This window comes from Eretmochelys imbricata, chromosome 12 (genome assembly GCF_965152235.1).
Source record: "Eretmochelys imbricata isolate rEreImb1 chromosome 12, rEreImb1.hap1, whole genome shotgun sequence".
Taxonomy (NCBI): domain Eukaryota; kingdom Metazoa; phylum Chordata; order Testudines; family Cheloniidae; genus Eretmochelys; species Eretmochelys imbricata.
In genome coordinates this window covers 5,095,948-5,111,080 of record NC_135583.1, presented here as the reverse complement: position 1 = coordinate 5,111,080, position 15,133 = coordinate 5,095,948, and the positions used below count along the sequence as shown (strand labels likewise).

At 46.5% G+C, this 15,133-nt stretch overlaps 1 protein-coding gene across 1 annotated transcript in view; it reads right to left on the bottom strand.

Annotated features, from left to right (window-relative positions):
* EDC4 (enhancer of mRNA decapping 4) overlaps nt 1–15,133 on the bottom strand; it is a 58,332-nt gene that overhangs the window by 26,065 nt on the left and 17,134 nt on the right. Inside the window, exons 7-10 of the mRNA XM_077830865.1 lie at nt 10,900–11,004; nt 1,418–1,527; nt 688–771; nt 11–106 (exon numbers count right to left, since the gene is read on the bottom strand). Of these exons, the coding sequence (XP_077686991.1) occupies nt 11–106; nt 688–771; nt 1,418–1,527; nt 10,900–11,004 (395 nt within the window). The remainder of the gene's footprint in view (nt 1–10; nt 107–687; nt 772–1,417; nt 1,528–10,899; nt 11,005–15,133) is intronic.

The window sequence follows — 15,133 nt, the reverse complement described above, 5'->3', positions numbered from 1 at the left end:
CACCACTCACCGGACAGTTTGCAGACAGGTCCAAGAAACGGTGCACCACATCTTCAGCTCTCGGTTCTGATCTGCTCCAGTGATGAGAAATCTCCAGAAAGGAACCCTGAAGGCACAACAGAGAAGTCTTGGGAAAGAATGCTGTCAGAAAGCGTAGCCCCTCCCTGCAAGTGCCTCCTGCAGGAACACTGCTCAGAGGCTGCTTGTGGCTAAACTTGGCCAGTAATGTCCCACACTCCCAGGGCAGTTTCTGCACCATGGACAGGTTACAACCTGGCACACCTTCTGAGGCCCTGCTCTCTAGGGAAGCAGTAAGATCCTAGCCAAATGTTAGAAAGGGTCAGAAGCAGGAACTATGATAGAAGCTTGAGACAGAGTAAGCCAGGCTAGGCTGACCAACAGCACTAGCCTGAATGTATCGTTCTACCTAGAAGCACTTTCATTGGTGAGTTCTCCACACTCAAGAACTGACTCTGGAAAAAGGACAATTTTGCACTGCCTCACGGAGCCCCAACTACTCCCGGGTCAGAGAGAGCAACTCATTCCATACAGGATACTGTCCGCTTGCTGCTACAATAGCTGAGTACTGTGTGTGTAAATGCAATGCAATTACAAGGATCCTGTCTTAATGCATGGAGCTGAGGGTTTGCTATACACTGTGGCTCAAAGTCCAGGACCAAGACTTACTCTGGGTCTTGTTTTTTGTGATTATCACAGAAGAGCAGGCAGGAGAGCGGCCTGCCGTCATGGGGCTTCCATTCATGCAGACACCTAGGAGAGAACCAGAGAGAAGAGGGGACATGTACACCAAAACTACCAGAAATAGAAGGGCTCTGAACAATTCACAGCCTTCATTACTCAGTCACCAGTTTGAACTGAGCCCAAGTCAGCAGTGATCAAGAGTTATCACCCAATGGCAGTTTGCTGGCCTGTGTGAAACAAGTCCAGTTGGCAGTGGACAACGGACTCTGCCACAAAAAATACCACAATGATGGGCGTCTGCATGGAGCATCTAGAACCAGAAAGGATAATGGAGACTGAACGCCGCCACTCGGATTTCTGTGGCAGCAGGTCAGTAGAAGGATATTTGCTCTGTCAGTGCCTGTGCCGTCCCTGTTCTATGGACAGGACTTCTGTCTCCAGAGAGAGCCAGTGAACCTTTCACCAGCATTAAACTGATTCCCTGCCCTCCCCCATTTTTAGAAGTGCTGAGCACATCCTACAATACTCAGCAATTCTAAAATGCTCTGCAATGCTAGAGTGTTGTATAGACATTAGTCCTACAGGTCCTCCTCGTGGTCTGAGAAGCAATCAGATAAGGAATCCCCAAGAGCTGAACTTCTCTGTCTCAGCCAGGGGAAGCTCCAGTTGTCCTCTGTTCCATGACCCATCCCTTCTTTTCTGCTTCTTAAGTTACCTTGGCTCGTCTTGCCCCTCTATGTAGATCTGCCAGAATTTGACATAGCCATCGTGGCTTGCTGTGGCCAAAACCGTCCCATCTGGAGAGAGCGCTCCCTCACTCAGGCACTAAAGAGGGAATAGGAAAGCAAATCAGCCATTCCATGTCTCCGCAGGAAAACAGAATTTAAATATAGAGAAAGTGTGATGGGTCAGGGTGCTAAAGATAAGTAAAAGTAACCAGGGGTTTATCCCCCCCCACAAAGAATCAACACGTTTCCACCCCAGGTAATAATCCCCTTTTCCAGACAGTGAGTTAAATATGCTGGGTTGTGCTCGTAGGCAACTGAGGCCCCCATCTGATGTCACTCCTTTCTTAAGAAATTCATATTAAGAGCACATTTAATTTTATTTCCAAATCTTTCGGATCTCTACTTCTATGACCATTAACTTATACACAACAGCATCAACTTTGCATTTCCTGCTTGTGCCAAGAGTTAAGTGGATAGAAATATACAAGTTTTTGAAACTAAATAGCCAAAATATTAAAATTGTCTCAACCCAAGCCTGTAATTCTGATCCAACCTAAACCTTTACACCAAAGAGTGTACTCACCGCTTAGCCTGATGGAAACTGCCAATGAAAACATGATAAGCAGCTTCCATATAATGAGAACACACCCAGGGAATGTTCAAACATTCATTACAAAAACTTCCCTGTGTTACTGACACTGAAAGTGCATCACTTACCTGTAACTGGAGGTTTGTTGAGATGTGTGGTCCCTATATGTATTCCACACATGGATATGCATGTGCACCATGTGCCTAAGTCCAGAGATTTTTAGTAAGCAGTGTCCGTTGGTCTGCATATGTGCAGTTCTCCTCATGCTCTGAACCAAGGATATAAAGGGCAGTGCAGACCAATACCTCTCCAGTTCGTTCTCCCACCACAAATCCAGTTATGATCTGCAGCAGAGGGACAGAAGGCAGGTAGTGGAATACAGACAGTGACCATACAGCTTGAAGAACCTCCAGTTACAAGTAACCAACCTCCATTTCTTCTTGGAATGATGTTCCCTATGTGTATTCCACATGTGGGAAATTAGCAAGGGTAGTCATTCAGGAGGTAGGTGCGAGGAGACAGAAGTGATGGCTGATTGTAACACTGCTGTCCCCACAGCTGTATCTGTAGCAGAAGACTGGACCAAAGCATAATGGCCTGTGAAGGTGTGTAAGCAGCTCCAGGCAGCTGCCCTACATATCTTTAGTAGAGGTATGACTTGCAGAGCTGCAACAGAGGTTGCTTGTGCTCAGGTGGCATGGACCCTCACCCCCTCTGGGGGTCAGGGAACGTGAGCTAGTTGGTAGCAAAGGATAACGTAGCCAGAGATCCACTTAGAAAGTCTGCGCAGACACAGCTTGAACCCCAGAACCCTCTGTTATGGTAACTAAAAGACTAAGTGTCTAAGAGCTTTTGTTCTTTTCAGATAAAAGACCAGTGCTCCTCAGATGTTCAGAGAATGAAGGGTCCGCTCCTCATCAGAAGCATACGGTTTCAGAAAAAATGTTGATAAGTGGATGGTTTGACTCATGTGAAACTTTGAAATTGCTTTAGGGTGAATTGGTGGTGGTGGGGAGAGTGCAAAGAAAGACCTCCTCTTTATGGAAGGTGGTGTATGGTAGGCCTGCTCCCAGCTCATTGATACTTCTGGCTGATGTGATGGCAACTAGGAAGGCAACTTTCAGCAAGAAGTAGGACACAGCACATGTGACTGAAGGGACGTTTGGTGAGAGACGAAAGAATGAGGTTGCCGTCCCATTGAGGTGTTGGGCTTTACCAATGGTGAGAAGGATCTAAGAAATCATTTCAGGAATCTAGTCATTGTGAGTTGAGTGAAGTTAGCGTGGCTGTGGATAGGGGGATGAAAAGCACAGATTGCTCCGAAATGAATCTGCAGAGAACTAACAGAGAGACCCAAAGTCTTAAGGCAGTGGTTCTCAACCTATTTACCATTATGGGCTGCATATGCAGCTCTCTGTGTGTTATGTGGACCACATCCACACAATATATGCGCTACCTGTATGGCCCTGAGGATGTCACATGGGCCACAGTTGTGTTTTGACTGGGCCGCAAGTAGCCTGTAAGCTAAGAACAACTGTTTTAAGGGTAAGTAGATATTCTAGAATAGCAGAGATCCCAGTGGACTCTGGAGATAACTGATGTTGTGCCCAAGAGGAGAATCGCTCCCACTTGGCTGAATAGCATCTCCTGGTAGCACCCTTCCAGCTTTGGTTGAGGATGGATTGAACTGCCCTGGAAAATGAACACTCTACATCTTGATGCCCATCCAAATACCAGGTCTTGAGTTGCAGTGGTCCCAGAATGGAAGCCTGGAAAGGTGCCGTTGTGTTGCATTAGCAGGCCCAGAAATGGTTGAATGTTGATGGGCGGACAGGCTGAAAGTCTCAGTAGGTCTGTGAATCAGAACAGTCTCTGCCAGTTGGGTGCAATAAGGATGACTTGAGCCCTGTTGTAATGGATTTTCCACAGGACCTGTGGTATGAATAGGATGGGAGGAAAAGCAGACCTGGAGTGATCCCTCCATTGTAGCAGAAGTGTCTCCCTTTGAGCTGCTGCCTAGCACTGCCCTGGAGCAGTACTGGGGAAGTTTTTTGTTCACCTGTGAGGCCTAAGATGGCATTTTCCAGCAGGTGAAGACCTTGTTCAGGACTGAATTGTGACTCTCCCATTCCTGGTCTGTGGAAAAATGTCTGCTGTTAGGGAGTTCTGCAGCCCTTGTAAACATGCTTCAGAAAGGACTACGAGATATCTGATACCTCAGTTCCAGAGGTTAACTGTCTACACACAGAAGGAGGGATCTTGTCCCCCCCTTGCTTGTTTATATAGAAAACAGTCACCATATTGTCTGACATTGTCTGGATATGCCGAGATCGGAAGAGTTGGAGGGAAGTGGTGCAGGCCCGATGGACCACTCTGAGTTCCAGGAAACTGATATGGATCTTGGACTCCTGAGAGGTCCACATGCCATGTGCAGTATGATCTTTCATATGAGCTCCACAACCTAAGAGGGAGGCATCGGTAAAGATAGTCACTTTGGATATTGGTGTGGGGAAGGAGCCCCTACTCAAACTTTCTCCGGCATTGTCTGCCAGATGAGAGAGGCCAGAATTCTTCCTTTGGCATTGTTGATGACTCTTTCTGGTGAGTAGATGGACTGAAGCCAGGTTTGCAGCCAATGGAGATGGAGCCTGGCAAATGGCATCTCGTATGCGCATGAGGCCATGCGGCTGAGAAGGGAAAGGGGAAGTTCTGACTGGAGTCTGAGAGTGACCTCTTGTACAAGATCACCCCATGGCATGGAATCTCTCGATAGGCAGACAGGCACTTGTAGTCGAGTCCAAGGTTGCTCGTATGAAGTTTACAGACCTTGTGGGGTCAAAGTGGACTTTTCATGGTTGACACAAATTCCTATGGAAGTTAGTAGCTGGAGCAGGAATCGGTTGATAAACTGGATTTCCTTGTACAATCTGCTTGTCAGAAACCAGTTGCTGAGGAATGGGAAGATGGTAAACTGGTTTCTCCTCATCCAAGCTGCCACCACTGAAAAGACTTTTGTAAAGACTCTGGGTATGGTAGCTCGCCAGAATGGAAGAGCTCTGACTTGATAATGGACTTGACAAAGGAAGAACTTGAGGACCCTTCTGAGGGATGAGGGAACGTCTATGTGAAATTATGCATCTTCCATATCAAGAGCCGCGAATCAGGTGCCGTCTTCCAGAGAGGGGATCATTGATGCCACGTAGAATTTTAGATAATTATAGTTAGTTGGCATAGAGGTTAGGAGTCTATTTCAGCAGTGGGTGGATGAAGTTCTGTGGCCTGCAATGTGCAGGAATTCAGACTAGATGATCATGATGGTCCCTTCTGGCCTTAGAGTCTGAGAGTCAAGAATTGGCCTCCATCCCCCATTCTTTTTGGGGACTAAGAAGTATGGGGAGTAGAATCTTTTCCCTTCAAGTTGAGACGGAACTCCTCTGTGGCTCCCTGGTGGAGAAGGGAGTCCCCTTCTTGACACAGAACTTCCTTGTGAGACTGGTCCCTGAAAATGGACCAGGAAGAGGTTGACAAACTCAATCAGATGTCTGGTAGTGAATAATTTCTAGCACACATTTGTCTGTTAAAGCTGTCCAGTGTGGGCAAATTGGATAAGGAAGCCTCCAAAAAACTGAGGGACAGGATGAAGTGGCATCAATAAAGGGATGTGGGTCTCAACAGTCCCATCAAAATAAATCCCTTGGCTGTGGGTTAGAGTGAGCTGTGGCAAAGCAGTGTACCTGGACCTTTGAACCTCTATTGTTTGATTGATGATTCCTGGGAGCATTAGTAGTAAAATTGTTGAGGTGTCTTGCGCTGTGATACTGCCTCTTCAGAGCAGGTGTACAGCTATCCAGAGAACAAAACATTGTCCTCAAGTCCTTCAGAGTGTGGAAGGAATCATCCGTCTTATCACTTAACAGGTTAACTATATCAAAGGGCAGATCTCGAATGGTACTCTGCACCTTTCTAGGGAAACCTGAGCATTGTAACCAGGAATCGTTCCTCAGGACAATGGCTGTAACAATCTCTCTGGATGCTGTGTCCACAGCATCTATTGCAGCCTGTAGAGTGTTTTGGCCACTAATTTTCCTTCATCAAGCAAGGACTGGAACTGAGTTCTATTTTCCTGAGGGAGTGTTTCTTTAAAATCCAACAATGTTGCATAATTAGTGAAGTTGTATTTAGCTAGAAGGGCCTGATCATTTGAAATTCTAAATTGGAGAAAGGCAGAGAAGACCGTTCTCCCTAGGAGGTTGAGCTGTATGGCAGGCACCTTGTCCAAGGGTGCAGTTTTGGGGGTCTCATAAAAATAAAGGGAAGGGTAACCACCTTTCTGTATACAGTGCTATAAAATCCCTCCTGGCCAGAGGCAGAACCCTTTCACCTGTAAAGGGTTAAGAAGCTAAGATAACCTCCCTGGCACCTGACCAAAATGACGAATGAGGAGACAAGATACTTTCAAAGTTGGAGGGGGGGACACAAAGGGTGTCTGTCTGTCTGTCTGTGTGATGCTTTTGCCGGGAACAGATCAGGAATGCAATCTCAGAAACTCTGTTAATTTAGTAAGTAATCTAGCTAGAAATGCGTTTGATTTCTTTTTGTTAAATGGCTGCTAAAATAAGCTGTGCTGAATGGAATGGATATTCCTGTTTTTGTGTCTTTTTGTAACTTACGATTTTGCCTAGAGGGATTCTCTATGTTTTGAATCTGATTACCCTGTAAGGTATTTACCATCCTGATTTTACAGAGATGGTTCTCTTACCTTTTCTTTAATTAAAATTCTTCTTTTAAGAACCTGATTGATTTTTCATTGTTCTTAAGATCCAAGAGTTTGGGTCTGTGTTCACCTGTACAAATTGGTGAGGATTTTTATCAAGCCTTCCCCAGGAAAGGGGGTGTAGGGCTTGGGGGGAAGGCATCTTCAAATGGGCTCTTTCCCTGTTCTTTGTTTAACACGCTTGGTGGTGGCAGCATAGGGTTCAAGGACAAGGCAAAGTTTGTACCTCGGGGAAGTTTTTAACCTAAGCTGGTAAGAATAAGCTTAAGGGGTCTTTCATGCAGGTCCCCACATCTGTACCCTAGAGTTCAGAGTGGGGAAGGAACCTTGACAGGGGTGTTGCAGCCTGGATCTTTTGGTGACTCCCTGTGCCATCAGAGAATTTGAGAATAGAAACTCTGCCTACGCTTAGATGGAACAAAGTAGAGCTTCTCAACCCTCTTTGGGGAGGAGCACAGAAAGCAGAAGTGTGCCACACTGTTCTAGCTGGATCCATGATGGCCTCGTTAACCGGGAGGGCTGCTCAACTGGGACCCGTGGATTGCAAGATGTCCAGCAATCTACATAGGGGCTCCTCAACTTCTTCAAGCTGCATTTGGAGCTCAGACACTACCCTTTGAAGGAGCTCCTGATATTGCCTATAGGTGTCAGATGGAGATGGGGTAACTGCCTCATCTGGGGAAGTTGATGAAGTTGCTCCCAGAACAGTTGAACTAGTCGGATCCGGTTCAACTTTGTCTTCCGCAAACTCTGATGGGGCCAGTTGGTGCTGGCCAAGAAATGGCAAGTAAGGCTCATGTAGTGATCCCAGCTGCCTAGAGCAGAGATCCTACAGGAACCAATAACGCCTGCATGAAGGATCAGCCAGCTGAGGAGGATCCCATGGCACTGGGTACCACCTGTCTCTTGCAAAGTCATCTGATCGGCAAACAGAACCCTCATCTCCTAGGGCTTCTGTCCAGCCCCGTTTCTGAATGGCAGGCTAGGGGCTCTTCTGGAACCTCTGACTCATCAGATGAAAAAGCTGAATCCTAAGCTACCAGCGAAGCTGACAATACCAATGGCTGGGTACTCAGGCTCGCGGGTGGGAAAGGAGAGCGGCTCTATGTCCTCAGAATAGCTTCTTCCATGGGAAGAACTGTGTGTCTGAATAAAGAGGAAATGGGAGTGAGGACAGGGAAGAGCAAAAATGTCCTCTGGGGAAACGTAGGTCTCAGACTGCCCCAGGGTACAGGATGAGTCAATTGGTGGAGCCATTGGATCCAGTGCTTCTCTGGTCACAGTGGAAGTCGGATCCCTCTGGGGACATGATGATATTGGCACATAGTCTGATCTGGATGTTGAAGGGACCAGCGTGGGATGTCTATCTTTAGTTTGCACACTGGACCCAGAACCGATGGATGTGTGCTCCTTTGTGCAACTTTCTCCTGCTGAGGAGATTTACTCAGGACTAAATCTTTAGGACCCCTGCGTGAGGGGAGTCCCCCGACTCTGAGGAGTCGAGGAGGGATCTCTTTTCTTCAGGTCAGCTCCGGAAGCAGAGAACTTGTCTCTATGCTTGTGAGAGTGCTCCTTACTCTCATGAGACACCTTCTCCTTAGGCTTAGAAGTCTTGTCCTCAACTCCTGAGCTTGCGCTTTGAAGGGCACTGCCTGCTGATTGAAGCTGACGTGGTGCGCGTGGGGGGTGGGGGGGTGGGGGGTGTGTCTCCCCAGCTGGGATCTGCATGGGGTCTCATGGCCTTCTCCAGATGTTTAGTACGTCTTTGCTCTCGACCCTCATGAGTTCTGGGAGGGAATACTGCACTTAGCTGAGATGTGAGCCTAGTCTAGTCAGTAAAGGCAGCATTGGTGTTCCTTGCTCATTGAAAAGGAGCTGGGGCAGAACACGCAATTCTTAAACCTTGGTACTCTGGGCCTAATCCTAGTCTCCTGGGAAGCATTTCCCTGAAGTGGGGGGAAAACAGCTACCGACCTACACTCATACTTAAGACTAAAAGAACACTGAAACTATTTACAATATTCACAGACTGAAGCAGTCAAAGTAAGCAGCTGTGGACGCAGAAGATTCTGACTCAGGCCATGCGGCGGTCAGAAGGAACTGGAGAGGTCCCGGTCCGCACCACCCCTTATGCCCTCGGTTCAGAGCATAAGGAGAACAACTGCGCATGTGAAGACCAACGGACACGGCTTTCTAAAGATCTCAGGCACGTGGTGCGCGTGTGTACCCACGTGTGGAATACACATGGGGACCATCCCTCAAAGAAATTGTACAATTCTCATTTACTTTCCCCCAGTGATGCAATTTTATTTACTTTTCACCTTTCACTCAGTATGGAGAGTGAAACCAAACTCATTCATTGTTATTCCTTTCCAGATTCTAATGGTTTCACTCTCCATACTGAGTGAAAGGTGAAATGAGAGCGAAGACTTACTAAACATCTGGAGAAGGCCATGAGACCCCACACAGATCCCAGCTGGGGAGACATCCCCCCCACACGTCAGCCTCAATCAGCAGGCAGTGTCTTCTTCATTTCTCAGAAATAAGCATTCCCAGTATAACTGCACCCACACTAGCAGTTGTACCAGCAAAACTATTCCCATATAGCTAAAACTGTACCTGGTGCTTAGACAACCTTTTAGAAATATCATGAATAGGATTTGTAAATCTTAAATTACACTCATTGTCTACGGATGGGTTTTTTGAAAGCACCTAAGTGACTTTCAATGGGAATGGCTCCCAAGTCATTCTGATACTTTTGAAAATCTTATATATGCACAATTACGAATGATGCACCTTATACACATTGACAGCAACCCCTTACAGTGTAATTAGTTTTCTGCATTCCTATAATTTCAGAAATTGACTGTAGTTTAATGGGAACTAAGCCCCATGTGATACAGAAGTCAGAGATGAAAGAGACCCTTTGATCCTATTCAGCTCCTTGCAAGGGTAGGACAAGGGTCCCCAAAGACCACATATAATGAAGTCTGCCAAACTGAGTTCATAACTTTTCCAATATGTACATTCTTACCCTTCCTGTTGTCATAGTTCCCCCATTCTGTCTGAGAAGGTGAAAGGTAAGTGTGAGACCATCAGAAGAGATGCTGCTGTTGAGAAGGCAAAAGCCAAAGAGCCTGAATGCCTTTTTACACTCCCAGGGCAGCTGAGCTTTGAGGGTCTACCTGGTAAGTCGCACACTTCTAAGGTAATCTCAGAGATCCACACAAAAGGACTAAGTACCATGCTCCACAAGAGCCATTGGGTAAATAATTTGTCCTTTGATTGTCTGCAGCAGCCAAAGCATTTATGGGCCAACACAGCATTTCTCCAGAGGTGGCTTTTGGCTGGTTTGGCTGTAACAAAAATTAGCGTTGCTTTGAGATGCAGGCTCACCGGTCTCTCTCTCTGACGTTTGCAGAACTGCCCATTAAGCCCGTAAGAAGAAACTGCAGGAAAATTGGATTCTCCTGAAAATGGCTGAGCCACTAAACACTGTCGTGTTTCAAGGAACGACTGTGTCCCCACCATATTGCTTGGTGACTCGCAGCCTCAAGCTGCAAACGAGCTTGTCCTGAAAGACAGACTATAGAAGTGACAGCCCAGCCCCTCCATTATGAAAGGCATGGCAGGTGTCTGTCTCCTGGAAGTTCCTGCTCCTACCAGCCCCACAGGCAATGCATATGCGGACCCAAGGGCATAAGGAGCTAAGGACATGATCACATCCCTGCTTGCCTTTGATTTCATCAAGCGATATGAACGTAGGTATTTATGTTGCAATGTTCAGTAATGCCAGACAGATGACTCAGCAGCTCGGCAGCGGCAGAGACGTTCATTCAACTTTAAGTCACCGACAGCAGCCCAGGGCTGCATCATCTTTATTTAAGGTGGGTAACAGTCCAACTCAGTAAGTTGAGGGAGCTAACGGTTCAAGATATGCCAAAGAGACTGAAAATGACATGGAGAATGCCCCAGCGATCGGCTTTGGTGTGTCAGTGACTCGCCTGTCCCCACACTGCTCTTCTGAGAAGATCATCCACCAGAGGGAACCCAAGTTCCAGAGAGGACAGAGGGCTCTAGATAACAACAGGCAGTAGTGCTCTTACCGTGCTATGGCCTTTCACCACAATGAAGCCCTCTTTGATGTTAGTTACCTCCACTGGCCAGGAACTGTTGTTGGCTCGGATAATATCCAGATCCCAAACCTCTGCCTGGAGGAGAACAAGGAGAAATGAGTACATGTGCATGCCTGCAGGCCAGTGCCTGAAACCTCCCCAGCTCCTTTTAACAGTCACAGCTGCCATGAACCCTCTCGTCCAGCTGCCACCTCTGGCCAGTGCAGCACTGGGCCCCATGCAATATATTCACTCGGAACTACACAAACACAAAACAGCTTTTGGGCACAGCAATGATGCATCCAGCCTCATGCAGCAGCCTCAGAGGCCTAGGGGCAACAAAAGCTTGGTCATGTAGGGGAATCCAAGTTTGGTCCCATATCCCTGCGCTGTGCTCAGTGCCTGGAGAGCACCGTCAGAAGAACCTATCAGCCTAGTGCAGGGACTCTGAAGAGTGTGCAGGGCAAGGGGACAATCCTCAGCACAGGTGCCCCTTATATAGGTTAGATGGTGCCCTCTGCCCTGACATCTGTGGTGGGCAAGACAACATCAGACTCAAGCAGCCCAGTTTTCTGAGTGCCCTGCGTGCATGGGCAGATTGCTCCTCCTCAGCACTGTGCATGGGGGCAGATTTGGACCCAGTGAAGCCCCAGTAGCCAAGCATTCAGTTCCTTTTCTGATTTTTCATTGCTGCTGTGACTGAAAAACCTGGAGATCAGCTAAACTAGGTACGACCTTGGAAATCAATCAGGTTTTGCAGCGTAACCAACTTGAGTGCTTAAGAAGGGTTCTTTTAGCAATGGGGATTTAACCACCATAGTACGTGGAAAAAGCAGAGACCAAAGCACAGGAATCAGAGAAAGACTGGCCTAGTCCATCCCATCCGGCCCACCAGGATTATTCCCTACTGTACATTTTACAGTTAGACAGCACTAGTAGTGTCCCAAGTGGCGGATTCCCAGCCCTTTCCTTTGTAGCCTGATAACTTTCTGCTAGTGAAACGTTTCTCCAGATACGAAGCCTTTATTTTCCTAGTAACTTAATCCCGCTGTTTTTATTATGCTCTATGGGTCACTCATGCTCCTTCCTTGGCTTTCCCACCCCTCAACTATTATATTCCCTTCATTGCCAAGCTCTATGGATTTAGCTGTTTTAAAAGGACAGTGTCACGATGCCTCTCCACATACAGCCCAAAGCTGTATGTGCTTTTTCCTTGCCCTACCACACTGCAGATCCATGCTTTGCTTGCTGCCCTCTGCCATCCTAAGGGCCATTTGGTGTTGCTGCTTTCCAGAGGAATTCCTCTAGAGAGGAGGAGGTGTTTATTTTTCCCTTGATGTATTAGCTGCATTCCCCCACCTGCTTGTGTCTCACATTAATTTCTGCCTGTGTTTCTAGTCTCTCTAGCCTTAGATTAGTTCTCCGACATACTTCTCGTTCACAGCTTCTTCCCATTCCGTGCCATCTGCGCTTTTCACTGATGTTGGGTTACTCCATCTATTAGATCAATGCTGAGCATGGTCCATAAGACCCTACCTAGCAGCAGACTGGAGATGAGACTCCTATCCAAGGAATCCACTCTGAGCGCTTCTCTACATGAACATTTAGTTTGCAGTAAGCAGGGGTGCGAACGTAACATGCACTAGTCTGCCACAGACTAACAATCCATGTGGACCCTGCTGACATACACAAACAGCTGGTTAATGTGCTTCCATCTAGTCCTGTTTCAAAGAGACCTAGATCAGGTGGAAAGTCTGGTTGAGTTTAGGAAGGGGTTTGAGCAGATTATGGAGCAAAGACATGAGGTATCTGAAGGGAAAAGCTCAGACTTGCAGATGGAAGCAGGACTGGGGAATTCTGAGGGGAGACTGGGTGTGGAAAATGGTCAGTGGAAGCATGTGACTAAAAGAACCAGGCAGAGGAAAAGACGGGCTAGTGAAGGAGAAATAGAGCTCAAGAATAGGTTTGCAGAGTTGGAAAATGAAGAAGGGGCTCAGCAGGTGGTCACTGAAGGTGGAAGGGCAAGGAAGAAGAGAAGAGCAGCTAGTCCTATAGGAAAAGGGGAAGAGTTAATGGAGACTACACCAAATATGAGCCCCAGGAGGATACAGGATGGGTTAAAGAGGATGACAAGGGAGAATAGGAATGGAAAGAACTTGCAGCCAGAGGGAACAGGGGATAGACTGGAGAATAGCACCGTCACTAGGAAAAGGCAGGTCTATGTGATTGGGGACTCTTTACTGAGAAGAATAGACAGGCCTGTAACCAGAGCTGATCCAGAGAATAGGAGGATGTGCTGTCTTCCAGGTGCTAAAATACGGGATGTAGACCTGAGATTGAAAAGGATTCTAAAGGGAGCAGGAAAGAATCCCCTAATTATCCTTCATGTGGGAACAAATGATACGGCTAGATTCTCGCTGGAAAGTATGAAGGGAGACTATGCTAGGCTGGGGAAGACGCTTAAGGAAATCGAGGCTCAGGTAATCTTTAGTGGGATTCTGCCTATTCTTAGAGAAGGGCAACAAAGGTGTGACAAGATTATGACTATCAACAGATGGCTTAGGCAGTGGTGCTATAAGGAGGGCTTTGGGATGTATGGCCACTGGGAGGCATTCATGGACAGAGGACAGTTCTCTCGGGATGGACTTCATCTGAGTAGAGAAGGAAATAGACTTCTAGGATGGAGGCTGGCACAACTGATTAAGAGAGCTTTAAACTAGGAATTTGGGGGAGATGGTTGGGAGATGTCCAGGTAATCTCCACACCGGATTTTAGCATTGAGAGGAAAGAAAACGAAGTAAGAGAGGATACAGCCGTGGGTAGGTGGAAGGGCAGTGTAGATACCAGTCTAATAGGTTATACTGGCTGTAGAATGACCGTGCCTAATAGGGTACAGAATGTGAGCGAGGCCAAACAGCAAAAATTAAGATGTTTGTACACCAGTGCAAGGAGCCTAGGTAACAAAATGGAGGAACTAGAGCTACTGGTGCAGGAAGTGAAACCAGATATTCTAGGGATAACAGAAACATGGTGGAATAGTCGTCATGACTGGACTACGGGTATTGAAGGGTATGTGCTATTTAGGAAAGATCGAAATAAAGGTAAAGGTGGTGGAGTAGCATTGTAGATCAATGATGAGGTAGAATGTAAAGAAATAAGAAGCGATGAAATGGATAAGACTGAGTCTGTCTGGGCAAAAATTACATTGGGGAAGAAAACTATTAGAGTCTCCCCTGGGATAGTGCTTGGGGTATGCTATAGACCGCCGGGATCTAATTTGGATATGGATAGAGCCCTTTTTAATGTTTTTAATAAAGTAAATACTAATGGAAACTGCATGATCATGGGAGACTTTAACTTCCCAGATATAGACTGCAGGACTAGTGTTAGTAATAATAATAGGGCTCAGATTTTCCTAGATGCGATAGCTGATGAATTCCTTCATCAAGTAGGTGCTGAACCGACTAGAGGGGATGCCATTTTAGATTTGGTTTTGGTGAGTAGTGAGGACCTCATAGAAGAAATGGTTGTAGGGGATAATCTTGGCTCAAGTGATCATATTCAAACTGAACAGAAGGATTAACAAAAATAAACCTGCAACTAGGGTTTTTGATTTCAAAAGGGCTGATTTTGAAAAATTAAGGAAATTAGTTAGGGAAGTGGATTGGTCTGAAGAATTTATGGATCTAAAGGTAGAGGAGGCCTGGGATTATTTTAAATCAAAGCTGCAGAAGTTATCGGAAGCCTGCATCCCAAGAAAGGGGAAAAATTCATAGGCAGGAGTTGTAGACCAAGCTGGATAAGCAAGCATCTCAGAGAGGTGATTAAGGAAAAACAGAAAGCATACAGGGAGTGGAAGAAGGGAGGGATCAGCAAGGAAGGCTACCTTATTGAGGTCAGAACATGTAGGGATAAAGTGAGACAGGCTAAAAGTCAAGTAGAGTTGGACCTTGCAAAGGGAATTAAAACCAATAGTAAAAGGTTCCATAGCCATATAAATAAGAAGAAAATAAAGAAAGAAGAAGTGGGACCGCTAAACATTGAAGATGGAATGGAGGTCAAGGATAATCTAGGCATGGCCCAATATCTAAACAAATACTTTGCCTCAGTCTTTAATAAGACTAAAGAGGATCTTAGGGATAATGGAATCATGACAAATGGGAATGAGGATATGGAGGTAGACATTACCATATTTGAGGTAGAAGCGAAACTCAAACAGCTTAAT